General features: G+C 53.8%; 2 protein-coding genes across 5 annotated transcripts in view; one reads left to right on the top strand and one right to left on the bottom strand.

Annotated features, from left to right (window-relative positions):
* Nucleotides 1-1,539: 1,539 nt before the first annotated feature.
* ARRDC5 (arrestin domain containing 5) lies at nucleotides 1,540-14,069 on the bottom strand. Its single transcript, XM_080799653.1, has 3 exons — nucleotides 13,537-14,069; nucleotides 11,441-11,646; nucleotides 1,540-3,454 (listed from the first exon to the last, which is right to left on the bottom strand). The coding sequence occupies exons 1-3, from the start codon at nucleotides 13,886-13,888 to the stop codon at nucleotides 2,927-2,929; spliced, it is 1,086 nt and encodes a 361-aa protein (XP_080655779.1). The 5' UTR covers nucleotides 13,889-14,069; the 3' UTR covers nucleotides 1,540-2,926.
* Nucleotides 6,731-18,030, top strand: part of UHRF1 (ubiquitin like with PHD and ring finger domains 1) — a 38,097-nt gene continuing 26,797 nt past the window's right edge. The window contains exons 1-3 of one of the 4 annotated variants that reach the window (XM_080799466.1): nucleotides 6,731-9,362; nucleotides 11,510-11,595; nucleotides 17,810-17,976. In XM_080799466.1, the coding sequence (XP_080655592.1) occupies nucleotides 17,824-17,976 (153 nt within the window). In that variant the 5' untranslated portion in view covers nucleotides 6,731-9,362; nucleotides 11,510-11,595; nucleotides 17,810-17,823. Of the gene's footprint in view, nucleotides 9,363-11,357; nucleotides 11,596-16,331; nucleotides 16,494-16,904; nucleotides 17,131-17,809; nucleotides 17,977-18,030 lie in introns of those variants that run through there. The other 3 variants (XM_080799465.1, XM_080799467.1, XM_080799468.1) reach the window with 3 other exon arrangements.

Raw genomic sequence — 18,030 nt, 5'->3', positions numbered from 1 at the left:
CACACATGTAGCCACTTGTATGATAAGAGTAGACTAGAGGCTCTCGGCTGAGGGTGATTCTGCCCACTCAAGGGATTCTTGGCGGCATCTGGAGACATCTCTGTTGTCACAGCTTGGGAGACGCTCCTGGCATTCAGTGGGTAAAAACAGGAGATGCTGTTCATCGTCCTCCCTCGCACAGGATTGTCCCCCATAAATGGAGTTATGTGACCCCAAATGTCAATGTGCAGAGCGGGAGAAATCCTAGGGTAGAACAAGAGCTGGAAGAAGAAATTGTCAATTTCAGCAGCTGTTGCTTATTCAGTAAAGTTTTATTCCTTATCTTTGCAACAGTCGAGCACAGATCAAGCTTCCTGGGCAGCTCCCCTTCAAACACTCCTCTCCAAGCAGCTGGCAAAAAGGGAAAGAGGGAGCAAGATTCCTGTGACCAGTTTTTAATGGATCTGGCCTGAAGTCACTGCCGTCCCTTGGCCAGATCAGTCACATGGCCATGGGCCGTGATCGTCTTCCGGGCCATTGGTCAGCTCAATCACATGGCCACACCTAAGTGCGAGGGCTTCTGGGAAATGTAGTCCAGCCATGGGCCCAGGAGGAAGGAGGAAAATGGGGTATGAATGGAGCCAGTCCTTGCCGTGGTGTTATTGTCCTCGTTGTTTCTGTTATTATTTAGCTCTATCATCTGCAGAGATGACCCCTGAAGGTCATCCACGTTTCAGGACCTGAGAGGTGCTTACCTGGTATGGCGGGAAGGCTTCCTGAATGAGGAGGCATGGATGATCGGACTTTGAAGAAAGCAGACACCAAAAATCTGAGAAGTGGGAGAAGAACAAGAATGGGTGGCATCAGGGACGCATTCCTTCATTCCTGACCAGGGGGAGCCTCGTAGGCCGGGGTGAGGGTCATGGGGACCTGATGGACCCAGGTGGCCTGATTTGTGCTGAGCGCCTTCCGGTTGCTTAAGGAATCAGACTGCCAGGCAAAGTGCAGGACACCCGGTGAAATTAGAGTATCAAATAAACAGCAAGTGATTTTTTTAAAGCCTCAGTATATCCCGGATATGGCATGGGACATACTTATGCTAAAATGGTATTGTTCTTCTGAAATGCAAAATGTCACAAGGCATCCTGGATTTTTATTTGCCGGGAGGGCAGACTGTAGGGGACCAGTCAGGTGCAGGTGACTGATGGTCAGGGCTGACACACGGGCAGATGTGTAAGCCCCGTGTTGGGAGAACTTTGGCTTCTACCCTGAGTGAGGTGGGGTAGAGCTGGGAGGCTGTGAGTGTAAGAGGGCGCCGCCCTGACTTGAGTAAGAGGCCCCCACACCCAACCCTGGTACTTGGCAACACCTGCCCAGCGTCTTTCCCCTTCAACAGAGCTGACGTTTGGGGCCAGATCATTCTCTTTTTAAAAGTTTTTATTTAAATTTCATTTTGTTAACATACAGTATAATATTAGTTTCAGATGTACAATACATCGATTCAGCATTTCCATACCTCACCCAGTGCTCATCACAGCAAGTGGGTGACTTAATCCCCATCACCCATTTAACCCATCCCCCCACATCCCCTCTGGGGACCATCAGTGTGTTCTCTACCATTAAGAGTCCGTGGGGCCCAGATAATTCTTTTCGTTTTTTAAGATTTTATTTATTTGAGAAAAAGAGGGTGAGTTAGAGAGCATGGGGAGGGGCAGAGGGAGAGGGAGAAGCAGGCTCCCCCACTGAGCAGGGAGCCTCACTCAGGGCTCGATCCCAGAACCCTGGGATCATGACCTGAGCCAAAGGCAGATGCTCAACCGACTGAGCTACCCAGGCATCCCCAGGGAACAGATCATTCTTAATTGTGGAGGGACTGTTGTGTCCACTCTGGAATGTTGAGCAGCATTCCTGACTCCATCCACTCAGTGGCAGGAACACTCACAGTCATGACATCCACAAATGTCCCCAGGTGTTGCCTAGTGTCCCCTGAGGGGCAGGATCCCTCTGGGTGAGACCCAGTAGGTTAGGGGATTCCCGGGACCCCCAGGAGACTCTGCATTCCCTAACCATCTGGCCAGCCGAGGATATCCTGGGATCCTGCACACATTTAAATACACACATGAGGGGCGCCTGGGTGGCTCAGTGGGTTAAGCCTCTGCCTTCAGCTCAGGTCATGTCTCAGGGTCCTGGGATCCAGTCCCGCATCGGGCTTTCTGCTCAGTGGGGAGCCTGCTTCCTCCCCTCTCTCTCTGCCGACTTGTGATCTCTGTCAAATAAATAAATAAATTCTTTAAAAAAAATAAAAATAATAAATACACACATGAAGTGGGGGGGGGAGAGAGGAGGGAACTCACAGATGCCAGGGGGTCACCCTGGTTTCTGCCACCTGATCCACTGGGGATTTATTCCGGTATCTAGTGTGAGCTAGGGATCGAACTCAACTTCCCCCCCGATAATGAACGCATGTTTTCTCCCCCTTGGTGCTACGGACCTTTGGGGTTGGATCATTCTGTGGGGTGAGGCCATGGCCATCGCGGGCCAGTGAGCGGCATCTCTGACCGCCCCCTCACCCACTACCCTGAGCAGCCCCTGTCCCCCATTACTGGTGAGAACCAGGACCACCAGACTTTGCTAGTGCAGCTGGGAGGCAGAATTGCCCCAGTTGGGGACCCCAAGTTCTAGGCACTGTACGACCCGGCACGGAAATGGGTCTGGAGCGCTAACGGAGGTGGGGGCTACTGGAAGATCTTGTCGGTTTCCTTCTTCTCCTGGCGTTCCGTGAACTGTCTGGGGCCGGGAGACACTGATGCCTAAGTGGCCACAGGGTGGGGAGGCTCAGGCACGTGCCGACCACCCCCCGACCCATCCGAAGACCGTCTGTGCCAGACAAAGAAAGGGCTGCCCCATAGAGTCCGATAAAGCTTTTAATATTTAGAAGTTTGGGCACTTAATTCTGCCACTCCTGGCTTTCCAGTGACAGCTGCTCCTCCAGCAGCGAGCAGCTGTCTGGGTCCACAGGGGCACTGGTGATGATGATGGGAACCTTGGCCTTCACACTGGTCAGGGACCAGGGCAGGTGGACCGTGCTGACCAGCTCATAGTGGGTACTCATGATCTCGCCGTCCTGCAGGCTGCTACTCACGGACAGCACCCGCGGGAGGTTGAAGGTGCTGACGATCTTGGTGGTGTTGAAAGGTGTGATCTGCGTGTTGGCCTCCTGCCGGAGCAGCTCACTGCTTTCCACCCGCAACCGCCGCTCCGCGTTGGGGGTGAAGCCCTCGTATTGCACATGGACGTAGAGGGCGAAGATGACCGTCTTGATGCACTTGCCGGTCTGGTTGTTGATCTCCGCGGTGAAGATGACCCTCTGCCCTGGAATGAAGGTGTTCTTTTCCATCTGGATTTGTAGGCAGATGGTGCCCTGGCTGCAGCAGTTGTAGGAGACCTTCTTCTCAGCCTCTACCAGCAGAGGGTTCTACAAGGGGCGGGGGGGATGGACAACCGTGAGGGATCCCAGCCACAAGATCTGCTTGCCTGCCTGACACTCCTCCATCAGAGCTCCCGCCAACCTTGAGCTTTGGGGACTCTCCTAAGTAAGAGGCAGTAAGATAGGATCTGGAGTGCTGGGGAGTTGGCAGACAAGACCCTGGCATGATCTCGCAGCGTACCTTATTCTGCATCCTCTGCCCTTCTGATGAGCAACTTCCTCATCTGTAGACTAAGCCTAAGAAATCCACAAGACCCTGGCTTTACCCCCACCTCCCCTGCTCACTTGCTGTGTGACCTCGAGTAAGTAGCTTGACTTCTCTGGGCCTTGGTTTTCTCAAAGACAGGAAATGTCTCACAGTCTAAGCCCAAGCCTTGGGGCTTACCCAGGCCGTTCAGACTTTAGGAGAAAACATCGCGGGCTCTGAATCATGAAAGGAAAACCATAGAGTTGAAAGTACGTCGTGTGTTTCAATAAACGCCTCAAAATGCCGCCGCCGTCCTATCGACTCGTCAGCTGCTGGCTTGCAAATAAAGTCACACGTGCATTTTATTTAATGAGTGCCTTCGGTGACCTTTTGATTTGTGGGTGATATTTTAAAGGATTTGATGTGATGTGGTAGGGGACGGGAGGAACGGGACTTTGAGTGATCACTTTCCACTTTTGCTGGCTTCCGGTGTCTTCTTGCAGAGGAAATCGACACTTTTTACAAGCGTGTGTGTGCGTGTGTGTTCCCTTTCAGCATACGAAGAGAGAAAGAGAGAGAAAACAGTGTGAAAAATACTTCCCAAACTCCCCTCCCACTTCCCATTAGTGACCTCAAGTTGGTCACTTGAAACTGGCCCTAATGGGAGAACTTTCCCCAGGGAAACTGAGAAACAGTACATCACGGCTGCCCCACACCACAGCAGGTCGTTAACCATTTCCTAGCCCAGCGCTGCCATGTTCCTATGACCCCCTTCATTGGCATTTACACATTCTCCCGATTTGTTTCAGATCCCTGCTCGTTTAAGAAAATATCCGGGCGCCTGAGTGGCTCAGTGGGTTAAGCCTCTGCCTTCAGCTTGGGTCATGCATGATCTCAGGGTCTTGGGATCGAGCCCCGCGTCGGGCTCTCTGCTCGGCAGGGAGCCTGCTTCCCCCCATCTCTCTGCTGCCTCTCTGCCTACTTGTGATCTCCGTCTGTCAAATAAATAAATAAAATCTTTAAAAAAAAGGAAATAAAATACCAGAGTTGTACAACCACATGAATGTACTCAACCCTCATGGTTAAGACAGTTAAGTTTTATGTTATGCGTATTTTGCCACAATTTAAAATAAAAACATGACAGATCTGGTTGAAGTCCCCGTAGTCCCCTTCCTCATGCCATCCCCCATACTTCCTGGCTCTCTCTGTCCTGAACTGGGGGTTAATCATATCTGGGTATTTTTTTTTAAGATTTATGTATTTATTTGAGAGAGAGGGAGAGCACAAGTGGGAGGGTCAGAGGGAGAGAGAGAGAATCTCAAGCAGACCACACTGAGCGCAGAGTCCCATGTGGGGCTCGATCTCACGACTCTGAGATCATGACTTGAGCCAAAACCAAGAGTCAGATGCTCAACCAACCACACCACCCAGGCGCCCCCCATCTGTGGGTATTTAAGAACACTCCTAAGCATTACTTAGAAACCTAACTCGGAAAACTCCACGAAGCAAATACGTAACTGTGTTATTACAAAGTCAACTCTTGTAACCTCTGTCCAAGAAGTAGGGATTTGCCAGTTTCCCCCCCTAAGTCCCTCACCTGTGCCCCGCCCCCACCCCTGCCTGCGTATGGCAACAGCCTGAATTCTATAGCAATCGCTTTGTTGTGCCGACACAGTCGTGCTCTTACTACCCTACGCGGAAGGACCTATTGCAAGATGTATTGTTTAAGAAGAAAGTGTGAGAAGAACAATCTAACAAGCTCAAATGTATCTTTCTAGGGAGAAAGGAAACATTACTGATTCCATTGAAATCCATGGGGGTTTGGGTCCTCTGCCCCTTGCCTCCTCCCTCCCCTTCTTTGCCAGACCCGCTTTTGTCATTCTCATGTGACCTTTTATGTTATTTAGGAATGCATGAGCTTGTGGTAGAAGTATATGGTACTGTTTTACATATTTTTAAAAAAATTTTAAAATATTTTATTTATTTATTTGACAGAGAGACACAGCGAGAGAGGGAACACAAGCAGGGGGAGTGGGAGAGGGAGAAGCAGGCTCCCTGCTGAGCAGGAGCCCGATGTGGGGCTCGATCCCAGGACCCTGAGATCATGACTTGAGCTGAAGGCAGACGCTTAACAACTGAGTCACCAAGGTGCCCCTATTTTTTTTTTAAAGATTTTATTTATTTGACAGAGATCACAAATAGGCAGAGAGGCAGGCAGAGAGAGAGAGGAGGAAGCAGGCTCCCCGCTGAGCAGAGAGCCCGATGTGGGGCTCGATCCCAGGACCCTGGGCTCATGACCTGAGCCGAAGGCAGAGGCTTTAACCCACTGAGCCACCCAGGTGCCCCGCCCCTATTTTTTTTTAATTAAAAATTTTTTAAGTATGCTCCATGCCCAGCGTGGGGCTTGAACTCACGACCCTGAGCTCAAGAGTCCCATGCCCCATTGACGGAGCCAGCCAGGCGCCCCTGTTTTACATATATTAATACTTAAAATATATCAAGCTGTCCATGTTTTCTAGCAGTTCCCTTTTCTAGCTCAGCGTTTTGTCATTGAAATGCATTCATGGTAGTGCCTGACATTTTGGTTCATTGGTTTTCCCATGGCCACTGAGTGTGTTGCAAAATAACCGATTCACTCATCTGCACTTATGTGCTATGTGCTACATGTATGTTTCTATGTGCTTGATATCATAAAGTGCTAGGAGGAGCATCCCGAAGGCATTTTTTCCTGCTCTTACACACGAGAGTTGCTCTTAGCCATGAGCTGGTGAATTTTTTCTCTAAAGGATGACTGATGACAAGTATTTTAGGCTTTGCAAGCCACACACAGTATGGGTCAGATATTCTCTATCAAATAAGTAAATAAAATCTTAGAAAAAATAGGGGCACCTGGATGGCTCAGTGGGTTAAGCCTCTGCCTTCAGCTCAGGTCATGATCTCAGGGTCCTGGGACTGAGCCCCACATCGGGCTCTCTGCTCAGTGGGGAGCCTACTTCTCCCTCTCACTCTGCCTTCCTCTCTGCCTAGTTGTAATCTCTATGAAATAAATAAATAAAATCTTAAAAAAAAAAAGAAAAAATATTCATTGCAACCCTCTGGATTTGTTTTCCTGTTATTTTTAGCCTACTTTCTTTATTCTATTGTTTTGTTTTATACAAACCAACATTTTACGAACATTAGCTGGCTGTAACCCACCAAATTAATCTTGTTCTGATAAATTCTCTATTCTGCTTTTTCACAACTATTATATGCTGTCCAACACACTGATGTTATAGAAACAAAGCTGTTGCAACCCACCAAATTTATATTTTGTTCTGTTCTTTCGTTTTTAAGAAGTTGATTGTAAGCCGCCAACCAGATTTTCTTCGCTTCCCGTTCTATGTATTTTATTCTGTTTTCTTCTATTAAAAAAAACACACACACACAATGTATGCAACCCACAAGAGTGACTTTGTTTCTAATATTTTCTAGGTTGGTCTTGCGAATTCTTTCATTTTATGCAAATATATTTGCAACCCGCTAAATTGATTTTGCCACCCATGAATGGGTTGTGACCTTAGGTTTGAAAAACACTGCTCTAGATCAGATGCCTTTCCTCTTGGGAGACCTGGGCCTGACCCCTGACCCCAGGTGACCTCACCTCTCCCCTTGCCTCTGGCCCCCTTGCCTCCCCAGTCTTCCCCTCCCTCCCTCTCCTCCAGGAGGCTAACTGCAGGCAGTTTTATTCTAAATCCCTCCAGTCTTATTCGAAAATTCCTTGCATGCGTTAGGACCCTGGGGGCATGGAGGAACTTGCTGCCCTAACTCAAGGCCAAGCCTGTAGTTCCACCTGTACTTGAGAGAGGGGCCCGGCCATTCCCACAGTGGCCCAGTGGGGACCCCCATGCTAGGTCGGGCAGGGTAGCCAAAGCGCCCTGATTCCCAGTAATGTTGGGGGGGGGCAGGTACACACCCAACACTGGATTTCCTGGATCTGGGGAGTGTTTGGGAGCCCCGAATTCCTTTGGCACATGTGAAACTTTGGGAGGGACTCATCCAAACAGTACTTATTGGCATCAACTTGGTGCCAAGTTCAAGGAAAATCCACAGCAGTTAAGACCAGCCCCGTCCCTGCTCCTGGCGGGAGGGAGGGGGGAGGGGGAGGGAGACACAATCAGCTCACTGAAAATGAACCAGGTCATTTCGGATAAGGGACAGTGATGAGGCTGTGGCCAGAGGCGAACCAAGGATACGAACTAAGGAGAGGCGCGGTGGGGGCTCGCTTGGAGCCAATGGTCAGGAAATGTCTCTGGGACAAGCTCCTTCCCCAAATGGTACTGACTTTGGGAAGAGGCAACACAGTCTTGTCCTTCAAGATTCTAAAGATACAAAGAGTGGGGAGGAGGTAGGGAAAGTAGGTGCCCCGTGCAGGGCTGGAGGGAACGCAAAAGCAGTCCAGGCACGGTGGGAAACAGGCTGGGGGGTGCCTCAAATGCTCAAGGGAGTGGCCATCTGACCCAGCAATTTCTCTCCAGGTATCCAGCCAAGAGAAACAAGAAGATACATCCACGAAACACGGAGGGGAGCGTGTGCAGAGGCGCGATTCACGGTGGCCAAGAGGTGCAAGCAATCCAAGTATCCATCATGCACAAATGTGCACACAAAATGCGGTCCACCTGCAAGACGGAATGTTACTGGGCTGTTAAAAGGGATGAGACACGGGCAATACGGTGGTGAGTGGAATCAGCCAGATGCAAAAAGCCTCCCTATAATATGATTCCATTTCCCTGAAATGGCCGGAACAGGCAAATCCGCAGAGAGAGGAAGGGGATTAGCGGTGGCCAGGGCTGGGGGAGGGGTGCGAGGAGTTTGCAGGGGTGACAGCCAAGGGATGCCAGCTTCCCTCTGGGGTGATGACAGTGTTGTCAAATAGAGTTGTGATGGCCGCACAACTCTGTGAACACGCGAGGAATCATTCGATTGTACACTTTCAGTAAGGAGATGATAAGATATGTGAATTCTAGGGGCGCCGGGGTGGCTCAGTCGTTGGGGGTCTGCCTTCGGCTCGGGTCATGATCCCTGGGTCCTGGGATCAAGCCCCGCATCCGGCTCCCTGCGCTGCCGGAAGCCTGCTTCTCCCTCTCCCACTTCCCCCGTCTGTGTTCCCTGTCTCGCTATGTCTCTCTCTGTCAAATGAATAACTAAAATCTTTCAAAAAATATGTGAATTATAGCTTAATAAAGCTGAAAACAAGTGGAAGGGGAAAATATTTGCTTCTCCTGGCTCCAGGCTCCCCTCCCAGGGGGGCAGTGTCTGTTGCTAGTTTCTCTGATCTCTTTCCGGAGACGTTTGTTACACCTGCAAGGAAGTGCATTTCTCACTTGCAGGCTAGACACGGTGTTCTGAGCTTTGCTGTGCTCACTCAAGCCCGCCACTTAGAGGTCCTGATGCCAAGAGCCGCCTTGTTCTGCTTCTGTCTGTTTCTCTCTCTCTAACTTACCGATAGAATATTCCTTTGCTACTTTCACTCCCTTGGCAATGAGCATTTAGGCTGATCCCAATTTCTTGGCACGACAACACTGCCGTGAGAGGTCACGTCACAAGTGAAAGAATACCAGTAGGAGAAATTTCCCGAAGGAAAGTGGCTGGGGCAAAGTGCACATTCATTGTAACTGGAATAGATACAGCTAAACTGCCCTCTGTTGGGGTTGTGAGAGTTGACTCAGCCAGGTGAGTGTCTACATGGCTTCCGAACAAAGATCTGTAAGTTGAGGGGGAAGGATGGGAAGGTCATATTATAGTGTTCCAGGTGGCAGGCACAGCCTGTGCAAAGGCCCTGGGGCACGACCAGGCCAGGCGTATTGGAGGAACAGCAAGGAGGCCTGTTTGGCAGGAGCTGTGAAAGTGAAGGGGAGGGGGCAGGTCAGGCAGGGCCTGTGGGCAGGCAGGGGGGACACTTTGGCCTTTACCCTGAATGAAATGGGAGACCGGGAGGGCTGTTGGGGAAGAGGAAGGTCATCACCTGACTGCCTCTGGCGGCTCCGAGGACAGACAGTTGGGGGTCAAGGCTCTGCCTCTATGCAGGGATACCTGGGTGGCTCGGCCCATTGAGCATCCAACTCTTGGTTTCAGCTCAGGTCATGATCAGGCGTTTGTGGGACTGAGCCCCACACTGGGCTCTGGTCTCAGCGCAGAGTCCGCTTCAGACTCCCTCTCCCTCTCTGCTCTTCCCTGGGCTCGCGCGCACTCACTCTCTCTCTCAGATAATTTTTTAAAATCCTAAAAAAAGAAAAAAAGACCACCTCCACCTGGTTGAGCTCCATCATGGCTCACTGCGCCGGAGTGGTAATCCCTGCCCTGGGCCCAGCTCCTGCCTTCCCCCTGACCCCCCCGTTGTTTATCCTCCCCAAAGCAGCCAGAGGGAATCCAGTGATGACCCCCTTGTCCGCCAGGGATCTCACTTTCATCAGGATGAAAGTCTAAGCCTTCCCGGGGCCTCTTGTTCCCTCCCTGCTCTTAGCTTCTTCCCTCTCACCCTCTCCTTCACTCTGTTCCAGCTATGTGGCCCTCACAATGTTCCTCCAACATGCCAGGCACAGTCCTGCCCCTGGGCCTTTGCATGGGCTGTCTGCTCTGCCTGGAACCCTCTACGCCAGATATCCCCATGGTTTCCCCCCCTCTCCTCTTTCAGTTCTCTGCTAAAATGTCACCTCCTCTAGTCGGTTAAAGACAGTATTGAGTAGTTGAAAAGCACTATTTTCATATCCTCAAAACTTATCTGTGATAACTCCCTTTGCTGCTGTGATCTTGATTTTTCGATCTTCCCATTTACAGGGTACCTCCTGCGGGTGCAGACACTGTGCTGAGCACTTTGCAGTCTTCATGGGTACCCGTCAATGGAAGAATCATTCTCCCCATTGTACAGATCAGGACAGTCTAGGCCCTGGGAGGTGTTATGGATTGCCCAAGGCCCTCTAGCGAATGATGTATCTGTTGGCCAGATCTCAGGCTGGGTCTCACCCAACCCCATCAATTCACCCCAGTGTCTGCCTTGCGCCCCGCCCCCCTGCCCTGTAGATTAGCTCTGAAGGGAAGGCCAGAGAGGGGCCATAGTCTGCTCAGGGTAACACAGGGAACAGGCAGTCAAGGGGGCCTTGAGCTCAGGTCTGGTCCTCCCAGGGCTCTTCCACCCCTCCAAGCGTCTACCCTTCCTGGGACCCTCCAGGACCATCCCAGGTGGTCGGCCGGGCTTGAGATGATCCCCGTGACATATATAATACTGGTGGTGGAGGCGTGACAAGGTTCTTGCCCATCCTCCAACCTGTGCCAGGCACTGTGGGACGTTCTGCAAGCCAGGTACCATCTCTGCCCATTTTACAGATGTGGAGATGGAGGCACAGAGAGGCAATGTCATTTGCAGAGGGGTCCGGTCATTCTCTGTGGGGTATCGAGCAGCATCCCAAGCCCCCACTCCCTCGATGGCCAGTAGCCCCCCTCCCCAGACCTGTCAACTGTAGATGTCCCCAGACACACACCATCCTGTCACCCCAGGGGACACAGGATTATCCTGGGTGACAGCTGCCCCCCACCCCCAACCGCCTGCTGCCTTAGTTCCTACCCTGGTTTCTGATTCACCTTTGGTGAACTCACCGGGCCCCACAGAGAGCCACCAGCAACTTAACTTTCCTTTCCTTTCCTTTCCTTTGCTTTCCTTCCTCCCGATAGGGGCCATCTCTGTTCCTGCCTTCCCACCTGCCTTGGGTGAGCCTGGAGGACGAGCCGCACCGCTGCCCCTCCCCCATCACTACCTGCAGTGGGTTTTCTTTGTGGAAGTCCGAAGTCCCTTGAACCAACAAGTACATTCTCTTCTTCGCCAGAATGTGCTCCCGGCCCATGCAGGAGGCTTGCATGAAGTAGAAGACATGGCCGAATTTGCTGGTGAAGGTAGAAGGAAGCCTGGGAGGTAAGCTGAAATGGAATTCAAAGGTGTGGCTGCCTGCACTTAACCAATTATCTGAAAGCAAAACACACCGACGCCATCAGAAGGTTCTAGAATCTTTTTCCTTTCTTTCTCCCCCCCCCCACCCCCGCCCTTTTTTTATTTGTTGTTTTGGCAGGGGGTTTGTTCCGGGCCTGGCCTACCTGTCCCGGAGCTAGGCTGAGTTCTATGCTTGTAGGGATCTGCATGGTCCAGGAATATTAGGTCTAGGCCTCAGCTGGGCTGGAGGGGCGGGACACCTGGGTGGGTGAGGTGGCTGGGGTGGTCACCCCAAATTACGCAAACTACCATAGGGATGTGCTCACCCCTACTCTGGGGCCGAGAAACTGGAGATCCAGCCCTTAGTCTCGCATTGGTTTAGCAAACCCACCTTAGCCCCTACTGTAGGTTTTAGGCTTTATTTACCGGAGTGGGTGGGGCCAGTGCAGCTCCCTGCCCTCCCGGGGCTCGGCCCTCAGTGCCCTGCATACAGTCGGCGCTTAACAGGGCTTGAGAGGCAACAGAGGACCAGGGAGAAACTCAACCGGCCCCCATTTCTGCAGCCTCCCCTATTTTATTGTCTTTCATTCATCCCAAAGCCTCTCATTCTCCTGTCTTGGCCACTGGGTGGCAATCCCGGTGACTCCAGGGACCCGGTTTGTTCCGTCCATGGCCCCACCCAGAGCCCCTGGCCCAGTGCCGTGTGCAAAAGGCGATCAGTAAAGCGAAATAAACGAGTGAATCTATCGGAGGCATGGGGTTATGCTTTTGAAGGGAAATGCCCGGCCATGGGAAGGGGTGGTGATGCTGGGGGTGTCTGGGTGGGTTGAAAAAAACGAACATTTACGAAGCACTTACTGTATGCCCCACACTAGTCTAAGCCCTTTATTTTTTAAAAGATTTTATTTATTTGACAGACAGAGATCACAAGTAGGCAGAGAGGCAGGCAGAAAGACAGGAGGGGAAGCAGGCTCCCTGATGAGCAGAGAGCCCCATGCGGGGCTTGATCCCAGGACCCTGGGATCATGACCTGAGCTGAAGGCAGAGGCTTAACTCACTGAGCCATCCAGGTGCCCCGTCTAAGCCCTTTATATACCATTAAAATCTCTAACTCCTCAAAGTGATCTCATGGGGCAGCCCCTTTTTCCGGTTCCCATGTTCCGGAGGGGCTAGCAGGACACAGAGAGGCTGTCGCTGAGCATTAAGGGCCAGCGGGTTGCGACTCCTCCCCTAGATTATCTGCACTCTCGGCTCTGAGCTGCATAGTTGTCTTTGAAGAGGCCTCTCCGTGACCTCCCAATATAAAAATTTTAAAAGTCTACACTTTTAAACTTTGTTCAGCCAGGTGTGGGCCGAGAGCTGTGGAATACATGGCAACACTCCCATGTACACACTCAGGGATGGACGTGTGGCTCCCGGGCAGCTCAGCCTCCCTGAGGTCTGTCCAGACTGTGGATCTGAACCTGCTGGAGTTGGGAACTGGTTCTTTTCTCCCTAGAATGTCTTCCCGGCCTCCTCACTCGTTCCTTGGGACCACAGGACTGATTATTTTGTCTCCTTGCATATTTCACTGTCAGAGGGAGATTTATTTGTCAAATAACAAGACAGATTCATTTTTGGTTTTGGTTTTGTTTTGGCCTCTCCAAGTGGTCCTTGGGCTAAGGCTAACATTTTGTCCCCGCAGGGAAATGACTTTGTGAGTTCAGTTTGAATATCTGGGTTCTGATCAGCTCCTCCTGTCTTGTTATTTTCGTGTTAATGTGTATCTGATGGTCATTGTTATACACAGCTTCCCTCCTGGGGAGGGACCCAGCCTCTGCCCATTTCTGGTATCCCTGGGGCTTCGCTGATCCCCTAGCAGACAAGTTTACCTTCCAGACCCAGGTTCCTATTATGGCTAGAGGTGGCTGCTGGCTTCGTCCTTACCCTCTACTGGGAACGTCTTCATCTTGTGCACATAGTCGGCTTTGTTGTTGCAAATAACATCTCTGCTATAATCACGTGACGCCCCGATTTCTTCATTCCACTCCACATAGCCCCTTCCCACGAGCTCGACCTTCACAATAGGGTCCACCAGGGTGCTGTTCAGAATTAGAACCACCTGCCCTTTGATGCTGGAGCCGGCCAGGTAGATGGCATCCTTGGGCAACACTAATTCGATTGACTTCACCACAGACATGGGGGGTTGGGGTGGTGGGGACACATCCTCCCTCCTCCCCCATGCCACTGAGATTGCCGGTTCCTTTGCCGCAGTGAGGTCACCTGTCTGTGACATCATCCAGCCAGGGTTCTGGGAAGGGTCTCCCTAGGGGATGGGAGGGGAGACGAGGCTGTTGTGCAGGGGTGGGACAACTTGGGAATTCCAAAGTCCTCACTGGTGTATGAGATGACAACCTGACCCCTTTTTCCTAAGAAATAACGGATACATAAGCCAAACCAACCGCAAGACCCTAGCATTACTGCCCCATAGGGAGCACCTGTCGTCATGCTCGGAGGTTAGAGGCCTGGGCGGGGGTGGGGGGGGAATGCTTCTCAGGAGCTCTGCTTAGAGATGGGCCCCAAGTCTTTTCTGCTCTAGCAGATGGCCCCCAAATGTGGTATGTGCACTTCTCAGGGTTCATAGACTGGTTAAGCTCATACACAATCACTGTCATTTTAATGGGTCATTCTCTATACCAACCAGTTCCTGTTAGGGAAAAAAAAATTATAGATATGGCCAGGACATGAAATCTGGTGTGTCCTGGCTGAATGCTTAGTTCCATCAAAACATGAACACCATCTCCTTACACATTTGACATTTCTCTTTACACCTGGTCTCCCCCATCGAATGGGAAGACCCTGCAGGGTGGGACTTAGTCTCTGTAGGCTTTGTGCCCACCAACGTCTGCCTGACTCCAGGCTTGTCCTCAATAAGAAAGATCTCATCTGCCTCACAGACTCGGGGAGGCCTGCTTGACACCTGCCCGTCCCTGAGATGTGTTCTATATGCGGCTGATGACTGTGGGTCCAGAAAGACACTCAGTAGCATACAGACACAGTTCTGAAGTTGGAGGAAGTTAATAGCAAATTCCGGACTTTGTATTTTGGACTCTATTTGTTCCCTATGACATCTAAAACGAATCTCCACAATTTTAGTGACTTAAAAACCACAAATTCATTCTCCTACAGTTCTGGAGGTCAGAAGTCCTAAATGGGTCTTACAAGGCTAAAATCAAGGTGTCCTAGGGTTCTAGGAGAGAACCTGTCACCCACCTTTTCTGGCCTCTATAGGTTTCCCACGTTCCTTGTCTGTTGTTCTCATCCTTCCAACCTCTACTTCCCTTGTCATTTCTTGACATGGCCCTTCCGCCTCTCTTCCCTTGCGATGATTGGGGACCACCCTGCATCATCGAAGATGATCTCCCCCACTGAAAGATCTTGAATCTGATCTCATTGGCAAAGTCCCTTTTGCCGTGGACGCTACCATAGTCACGGGCTCAGGGATTAGGATATGGCTAGCTCTGGCAGGGGGACATTGTTCCATCTACCATCTGGGTAAAGAAGGAGCAGTGCCTAGAAGGGACTCTGCTCGGCTGCGAAGAAACCTGTACACGCAGAAGTTGGAGGTCATTACTCTTCTGCTCACAGCCTTCCCGTGCTGCTCACTGCTCTCAACAGATAAAGACCAAAGGCCCCCCGAGGCCTTAGATGACACCTCTGTGGGCTCGTCCCCTCTCTGCCCAGCTACCCCGGCCTCCTGGCTGCTCCCCCTACATTTCTAAGTCTTTTCAGGCCTCTGAGCTTGCCTGTCCCTCCTCGACCCCTCTGTCCTTGTTTTCTCTCTCAGATCTCAGCTCAAATGTCATTTCTTTCAGAGGTCCACCTCTCTACCCACCCCCACATGCCTCTCCAGCTACTGTCCTGTCTTCATTCCACCTACTAGTATCTGGAACGATTTGCCTTACTCATTTTTTTGCCTTTCTTTCCAGACAAGAATTTACCGCTCTAGAAACCACCAACAGCGTTGGCCTTGCCCGTTGTTGGGCCTCGCCCCTAGATCCAAACACTGTGTCCGGGCGCTTTGTAGGTGCCCAGCATGGGTCACTTTGTGCCCGCGAAGACTGGCCAGAGCAGAGCAGGCAGGGTGGAGGGGGCAGGGCAGTCCTGCCCGCCTGGACAGCCAGAGAAGGCGGGAAAACGAGGCGGGAAAACGCAGCAAACAAGCCCTGCGGGTGGGTAGGGTGGGGAGCTCTAGCAGGCCCTGATGCCGGGAAATGGGAGCTTGGGGCGATCAGACTGGCCATCGGGGTACAGGCGGTCTTGAGAGGAGCCCACATTCTACTGCAGCGTTTAAACACTGATTCCGGCCTTCCTTGCCCTACTGGTCAGTGCGTGCCCGTGCCCCGGGAGGGGGGCTGTGGGAAAGGGACTTAAAAGGTCAGGGATCCCTACCCGGGGTCTCTGCCCCGGGGGTCCCTAGGGCTCCTGAGGGACACGCAGAGTGGGGGGCGCCCAGCTCCCGCCACTGGGCCGGGTTGCACACTGGGCGCGCCCAGCAGAGCGCGCAGGGCTGGGCGGGGCCGTGGCCCGCTGGGCGGAGTGGGGGTAGACGGAGGAGGGGGCGCCCCCCACCCCCTTTCTCGCTTCCCGCCACTGCGGCGGCCAATCACCAAGCAGGAGCCCGCCCCTGGCGCGGCCTCCCGCGGCCCCGCAACTCCCAAACGCCGAGTTTTCGCGGGAAAAAAAATCAGAGCAGCTGGCAGCGCGGCGGGCAGTGGTGGCCGTCCAGGCGCTCCGGGTCGCAGGCAGGTCCGCGCGGGGTCCGGGGCCACGCACGCGTCTCTTTCGCCATCCCCAGGCGGGCCAGGCGCGCAGGCAGGAGAGTGGATCGGGGCGGCCGAGAGGTGAGCCTCCGGACTGATCGGGCTGCCCTTCCAGGCCGGGGGAAGGGCCCGGCGCACCCGGAGCGGAGACTTTGCAAAACTTTCGGGAGCGGCCCGGGGACGCACGGCCAGTACCGGCGCACGCGTGCCCCGCAGCGTGGCTGCTCTCCACGCCGTCTCGGGCTCTGCCCCCGCCCCGCCGGCCCTCGGGAGTCGTCCCCCGCCGCCCGGGCGCCGGCAGGGGCGAGAGGAACATACCCAGAGCCCCGCGGGGGTCGCGCCGGCCGGGTGGGGGGAGGGCCTGGCGAGCCGCAGGGGAGGATGTCAGGCTCCGCGCCTGCGCGCGGGGCGCCCCGCGATTCAATTGTCGCGCCCGAGCCCGATTTCGCGCGCCCTTAGTTCCCCGGGCGCGCCTGGGCCAATGGGGAGCGGGCTGGGCGGGGCAGCCGGGCGCGGCGGAGCCAATGAGCGAGTCGGCTCAAGTGAAGGGGGGCGGGACTTGGCGCGCGGGGCCCCTCGGCCGGTCCCGGCGGTGGGGGTGGGCGTGGGCTAGTTGGCGTGGCCCGAGCGGGCGGGCGGGAGAATAAGAGGGGCTCTGGGCCCGTGGGTGGGGGTCCGGGGAACGCGAGCCGGCGCGCGAGGCCGCCGCCGGGCCGAGGTGAGTAGCGCGGCGCGCGCGGGGGCGGACGGGACGGGGCGGCCGGTTGCCATGGCCACCGCGGGGCCGGCCGTGTCGCGCGCACGCGCGCGGGGGGCGGCGGGGGCCGCGGGCGCCCAGGGCTGGGGGCTCCCGGGTCCCGGGGGCCGGTGGTCCTTCCGTTTCGGTCACACTTAGTTGAGTTACTGGGACTTCTGAAGTTCCAACCCGCGCCGGACTTTTGGGTTTTCCTCTTGCGTCAGTATTAACCCAGGGAACGAATGAATGAATGAACGAACGAACGAACCTGGTCCCCTCGCCATTTGGCTGTGCCCTCCCTCCTCTGGACATTGTGTGTGTCGCTCCCTGCTCCCCCCCAGTCCCGTCCCCTCCGCTTCCCCTCCATGAAAGACGGAGCGGGTTGGACTGAGTGGTCCGAGATGCCCTTCGCTGTCCCCTCATTTCCCCTCCCGCCTCGCTCCTCGGGCGTGATGGTCATTAACGCGTTAATTCCTTCATTTCCTCTGTGGGGCCCTGGTCAGCTGTGGCTAGCTAGTCCGCGGACCCGCGCGCCGGGAGGGTGTCCTGGGAGTTTCCTAGCGTCCACAGACTGGACAAAAGCCAAGGTGACCCGAGCATGGCTCGGTGTGTTGGTGGCAGCAGCCCCACTGACCGGGGGGTCCTGCTCTCTCGCTCTCAGCACCAGCAGGCGCCATGTGGATCCAGGTTCGCACCATGGACGGGAAGGTGACGCACACTGTGGACTCGCTGTCCAGGCTGACCAAGGTGGAGGAGCTGAGGCGGAAGATCCAGGAGCTCTTCCACGTGGAGCCCGGCCTCCAGAGGCTTTTCTACAGGGGCAAGCAGGTAAACCCGCCCAGCCGGCTGCCGCCCGCCCTGCACCTTTGTTCTTGCCTGGTC

The sequence above is a fragment of the Martes martes genome (genome assembly GCF_963455335.1).
Source record: "Martes martes genome assembly, chromosome: 1".
NCBI lineage: Eukaryota > Metazoa > Chordata > Mammalia > Carnivora > Mustelidae > Martes > Martes martes.
Note: the sequence above shows the minus strand (reverse complement) of the source record. Positions and strands in the feature narration are given on the sequence as shown.

Coding starts and splice junctions, on each gene's coding strand:
- ARRDC5 (XM_080799653.1), bottom strand. CDS start 13,888: ATGATGTCACAGACAGGTGACCTCACTGCGGCAAAGGAACCGGCAATC. Junction 11,647..13,536: donor GAAGACGTTCCCAGTAGAGG/GTAAGGACGAAG, acceptor TTTTGCTTTCAG/ATAATTGGTTAAGTGCAGGC. Junction 3,455..11,440: donor ACAAAGAAAACCCACTGCAG/GTAGTGATGGGG, acceptor CGCCCCTTGTAG/AACCCTCTGCTGGTAGAGGC.